Genomic DNA, 5,886 nt, shown 5'->3' with positions numbered 1-5,886 from the left:
CTTACGTGTATATGGCCATAATGTGATTAGATGCAGCTGTCAGTGTCTTAGGGCTGCATATTAAGGTGTTATAATTGTACTGCATGTGACTAGGCATATAGCAAAACAATGGACACAGACATCTACATCTACATAGTTTATGTGTGACAATTTTTTGTTTTTAATAAATAAGCACAAGACAAATCACTGCAGAATTGAAATACTGTATAAACTACACGTAATTTCAAACTTTTTTGCAATGTGGATATCAAACTATATACTTCCAATCTGGAGCATTTTGATTTGACATGCAGGAAATATGAGCATACACAAAATATCAATGCAATATGGATTTGTTAATGCATGTAAGAATGAGTCCAACAATTTTTAAACCAGGTACATGCACCACAGCCTCCACAGTATTATATAGTCCAGCTGTGGGTACATGCTTTTTGTTTCCTAAAATTTCCTCCTCACCACGACAGATTGAGACACTTAAATCTGCCATCTCTATACAACACCATTGACAAAGGGGTGACCTGTGAGATTGACAATAATTGGAATACATTAATCGCACATGCGTAGAACAACATGTGTACAACAATCATACATAAATCACATTGATACAAAAGTCCAGTCACACCACATCTCCCCTTCCACATTATGGCCTCAATCTATCTGGAGGTCTCAGGGTTACTCCGAAGCGAAACCAAGTTATAACGAGGGACCTTTCTGTGAGGTGATAGTGTGTCCTTCTCAATTCCCCATTTGGTGTCTCTACAATATATGATGGAGGGGTTTCAGCTGGGGAGACAACATTTCCTGGTGTTGGCTGATCATTCCCTGTTCTAATTCACACTCAGGGCGAATCTGGAGGCAGTGGATCTTGATAACTTGTCTTATGTCGTTGGTCATATTTGTTTTTGAGCCTTCTTGTATTCCTTGTTTTTCTCTCTGAAAGTGTGTATGTATGGCCATTGAGGAGTAAATTCAGTTTTGAGATTGGGAACATCAGTTTTCAGTTTCCTTCCCATCAGCAACTCAGCAGGACTGAATTTGCACCAGGTATAGGTGTTGTGTGAAAACTCAAGAGAGCCATGTAGGGGTCAGCACTATACATTTTTACTGTCTTAATGGTCCTCTCTGCAAGACCGTAACTTTGAATTCTCAAGGGCAGCCATGATACTGATCATTAATCAATTAGCTATTTACCTCATCTGCTTTAATTACAACAAGAGATCACACATTGAAATTATTCAAGCATCTTACAAATTGAAATTCTTACAGTAGTTCTAGTTTTTGACAGAATGATCAATGGTAGATTGGTAGGCTAATTTGTTGCCTCCCTGCAGGTCCCTAGTGGGATAGTTGAACAATGATAAACCCTAATGAAAAAACAAGAAGTCACAATTGTTTAGTACTGGATGAATGCAGAGAAAATCCTGGATCCCAGGTTATGTGGCTTCTCAGGCACTTGCCTAGACTGTAAGCGGCTGTCTGTGGATTAAGTCAACACCTGGTCTGGGATTTTTTCTGCATTCAACATAGTTTTCAGATTCAGGTTTTTGACTTCCTGTGCCACAGGCTAATTTGCTGTCTCCCTGGATGGATAGTTGAACAATGATGACTATAATTCATTACCCCAATCTCTCCCTTTGTAAATGAATTTATAGCTACAGTAGTTGCTTAATTTATTTTGCGAAGTATTATTGTTATGATGTTATCATGACCATTATCAGATGAGAAAGTGTGAGTGCAAAATAATGAGCATGTGAAGTCCTCAGACAACATGCAACCACTAAAAAGACTTTTGTAGGGCTATAGTGGGCATGGCAATTTTTGGAAAAAGAAAAAGATATTCGTGTGTGAACTGAGGTATTATAATTATACAAAATATAATACTGCCACCATGGTAAGTAAATTTTATGCGTATAATATGGATGTACAGGTACAAACTCCTTTATCCTTCACTGGACAAATATCCATCTATCCCACACTTACAGAACTGAAGGATAGGTGTAGGACAGGCCGACTGGTCTGTCCACCTGTTCATCATAAATTATAGGAAAAATGATGTTTCCTTTAGCATTTTCCACATATGTGATAGATAACGTGTCGTGCTGTATGAAATGTCATCTATCATGCAGCAAGACTATAGTGTAGGATATGTCAGACTGGAGGTCCTTCTGTGCAACATATGGGGAAATATGACCTTATGCATAGTATTTCCTACATATGTGAGAGATGATATGTCATACTGTATTACTGATGTCACCTATCACACTGCAGTTACAAATTTGTTAAATTCTTTTTGTACAGATCAGGCTTTACAGGCTCCTTGAGCCTTCTTTACCTGTAACACAAATACTAATACTGCTAATACTAATTGCGTTCACATGATCATTTCGTAAATTAACAGTACCACGCCCTAAAAAGTAGGTCTGTAGCTAGCTATATTTCTTTCTGACCACAAAAATGTAGCTGGCCCTCTTCAACTCTGTGCTGGTCAGAATGCAGGCTGTGAAGTTGCAATACATGCAATGCGTTCTTTGTTTGCTAAGGAGAATACAGAGGCCGTATTGCTAGTTGATGCAAGTAACGCTTTTAACCGTCAAGTTGCCCTCCATAACATATCTATACTGTGTCCATCCTTAGCTGTTATATTAATTAACACCTATAGGTAGAGATTTCCAACTAAATTAAATAATTAACATTCCATACATTCATTGGTATGATAAATATTGTGCATTTTTTCAGGGTCATTTTAGTGCAAACCCCACTCCAATCAGTGGTTCCTATCAAAAGATATAAGGAAAAGAAGTTGACAGTGTGATGATTTTTGTGTACAGCACTTCAATGCTTTTTATGTATATTGCATGGCACCAAACACAATATACAAAGTGTCATAAATCTATATAGGAAACTAATAACGACATGAAATTTTCACCACATATCTATTTTATGAAGAACAGCATATGAACTAAGTAAAACCTCTCAAAAGTGACCACTTCTTTGTAGACTGACCACTCAGAATATTACATGAATAAAGCAAGTGATTCACAAATAAAACTGTGTGTATTGTGTAATACTAAGTATACACAGGTACCCAATGCATTTTCTGGAACAGCTAACTAGAAAAATCAGTAATATTTTATAAATGGCAAGTACTGGCATCACAAGTCACAATTAACACGTACTTCGGAAACAAGCATGACAATCAGATAACACAATGTAAGAGCAACATTATTGTTAAAATAGATTTGTTTGGACACTGCTCAGCTTTATTTGTCACATTGTAAGCACTAAGGATGATAATTATTATATAACACAATGACATCACTATACTACAAAGAGAAATTATAAATAGTTTCTGATCAAAAGTACAACCACTAAAGCTGCTATAAAATGGATCAAAACAGCAGTAAATGCACCAGAATATAACAACAGGTACGTGTGAAGCCATGTAAGGTTGGTATCACATGCCAGTCTCCACTTTTGAAAAGATTATGCTCAACATTGAACCTTATTTTGCAATTCCGCGCAAGACAACAAACTGCTCACCTTCAAACTATACTTGCATCGATGCAGGGGGATGCCTTGAAGTCCAGGGTGATTGTAATGCTGAATTCTGAGCAGTGTTAGATGGCGATTTACCTTTAAAAGGGTCATATTTCCATCGTAATCCAACATCAATCGTCCTCCAATCAAAAAACACATGGCAAAATCGAAATCAGCATATACGGTTTGCCCAGAACCACTTTCTTCGTCCTCATCAGCTGCAGATTCACGCGGAAACACTCGGAAACTTCGACTATCACAGGTGCCGCATTCTTCCAATTAGAATTACGTACGCAATTATTTGTATGGGCTTCTTATGGGGATTTTTATTTCTCAAACTTTGATTTGCTATATTTCAATAAATACCGCATGGATTTTAATCCAGTAAAGTGCATTACGAAGTACGAAGCATTGGCTACCATTTACTGGAACGGCAGCTTGTGAAACGTTTATTGAAGGTGTATAATTTAAGTAGCAAAAATATGTGTGAAAAATTGGTAGGTTGGAAATCGCTACTATAGGGCTAAAGTTCCTCTGTTTATCGATGGCGGTAAACATTTATTTTCTTCTGAGGGCACAACACAAGGCGATCCATTAGCAATGGCAATGTACACCATTAGTGTTGTCCCTTTAATTGATGCAATACGTGATTGTGAAATAAGACAGGCCTGGTTTGCTGACGATGCTACTGCTGCTGGCTCTTTGACTGGGTTGCGCAAGTGATGGTCTGCCCTTGTGTCTTTGGGTCCTGCATTTGGCTACAATGTAAAACCATCTAAATCATGGCTGATTGTGAAAGCAGAACATCTAGATTTAGCTAAGAATCTTTTTGATGGATGTGGTGTGAGTATCACAGTGGAGGGTAAGCGTCACCTTGGTGCTGCTATAGGATCTCCTACCTTTGTCCAGCATTATGTGAATGAGAAGGTTGAGTATTGGGTGTCTTGTGTGCGGAAGTTAAGTGTGATTGCAAAGGCTCAGCCTCATGCTGCTTATTGCGCTTTCACGCATGGTCTTATTAGTAGGTGGACATATTTTTTACGAATGCTGCCCAGAATTTCTGACTATCTTCAACCTCTTGAAACAACTATTTTTACAGAATTTATTCCTGCTGTTACTGGAAATTTTGTCAGTGATTTAGAGCGAGAGTTGTTTTCTCTTCCAGCACGAATGGGAGGCCTGGGTCTGTGTAACCCTTCTGCTAATGCCGCTAACTTTGAATTTGATTTTTCCATTCAAGTTACCTAATCTTTAACCAAGGAGATCATTGAACAACAAACTTGCTTTAGGATGTCAGTGGTTAGTGCCCAGCGTCAAGCTAAGGCTGATGTTATAGCTTTGAGACATCGGCAGCTGGTTTGTAAGCAATCGGAACTCACACCACAGTTGCCAGCTAGTTTGCGTCGTATTGTTTCTTTATCTAGTGAGAAAGGTGCCTCATCATGGTTATCAGTGCTTCCTATTGAAGAACATGGTTTTGCTCTCCATGAAGGTGCATTTAGGGATGCACTGTGTCTACGATATGGTTGGTTGCCCAATAGTCTACCTGCTAAGTGTGTCTGTGGTCATGGCTTTACTGTTGATCATGCAATGAATTGTGCTACAGGTGGTTTCCCTACTCTACGTCATAATGAACTTAGGGACTTCACTGCTGCTGCTCTGTCTGAAGTATGTCATAATGTGGCCATTGAACCAGTGCTGCAACCCCTGTCTGGTGAGTCCTTTCGCTATGCCACAGCTAATGTGGAGAATGAGGCACGTTTAGATGTAAGTGCACATGGTTTTTGGGGAAGTCGTCATCAGAAGGCTTTCTTTGATGTTAGAATTTTCAATCCAACTGCTCCCAGTTATCGAAACACAGCGGTTACTTCCTTGTACAGAAGGTTTGAAAGAGATAAACAAAGGATGTATGAACAGAGAATAAGAGATGTTGAAATGGGCTCATTCACTCCATTGGTTTTCTCATCCACTTTTGGAGGAATGGGTAGTGCAGCTACAGTTGCTTATAAGCGTCTAGCTTCTATTCTATCTACTCAACGGGGCCAATCTTACAGCAGTGTTGTATCATGGATTAGATGTTCCACCAGCTTCTCTTTGCCCAGGTCAGCAGTGACCTGCTTGCGTGGAGCAAGGTCACACCGTGGCAGCCCTGTGACTATTGGAGCACTTGACCTTGCTATTTCGGAAGGCCAAGTGTTGCCATCTCATTGATTTTTTTGAGTTTACAGTCTTTTTGTCCAGCACTTTTACCATCTGGTGCTGGGGGTGGTGGCAAGGGGTGCAGGCACCCCGGGGAAAAAAAAGAAAAAAAAAGAGCATCGTCTAAAAGAAGAATCCATCCGCGAGTTC

At 39.3% G+C, this 5,886-nt stretch overlaps 1 protein-coding gene across 1 annotated transcript; it reads left to right on the top strand.

Moving 5' to 3' along the window:
* Positions 1–5,075: 5,075 nt before the first annotated feature.
* On the top strand, positions 5,076–5,816 carry LOC136265798 (uncharacterized). The gene has a single exon (XM_066060715.1). It carries the CDS (start codon positions 5,128–5,130, stop codon positions 5,746–5,748), a length of 621 nt encoding a protein of 206 aa, XP_065916787.1. The 5' UTR covers positions 5,076–5,127; the 3' UTR covers positions 5,749–5,816.
* Positions 5,817–5,886: the final 70 nt, after the last annotated feature.

This window comes from Dysidea avara, chromosome 1 (assembly GCF_963678975.1).
Source record: "Dysidea avara chromosome 1, odDysAvar1.4, whole genome shotgun sequence".
In the NCBI taxonomy this organism is placed as follows: Eukaryota; Metazoa; Porifera; class Demospongiae; order Dictyoceratida; family Dysideidae; genus Dysidea; species Dysidea avara.
Note: the sequence above shows the minus strand (reverse complement) of the source record. Positions and strands in the feature narration are given on the sequence as shown.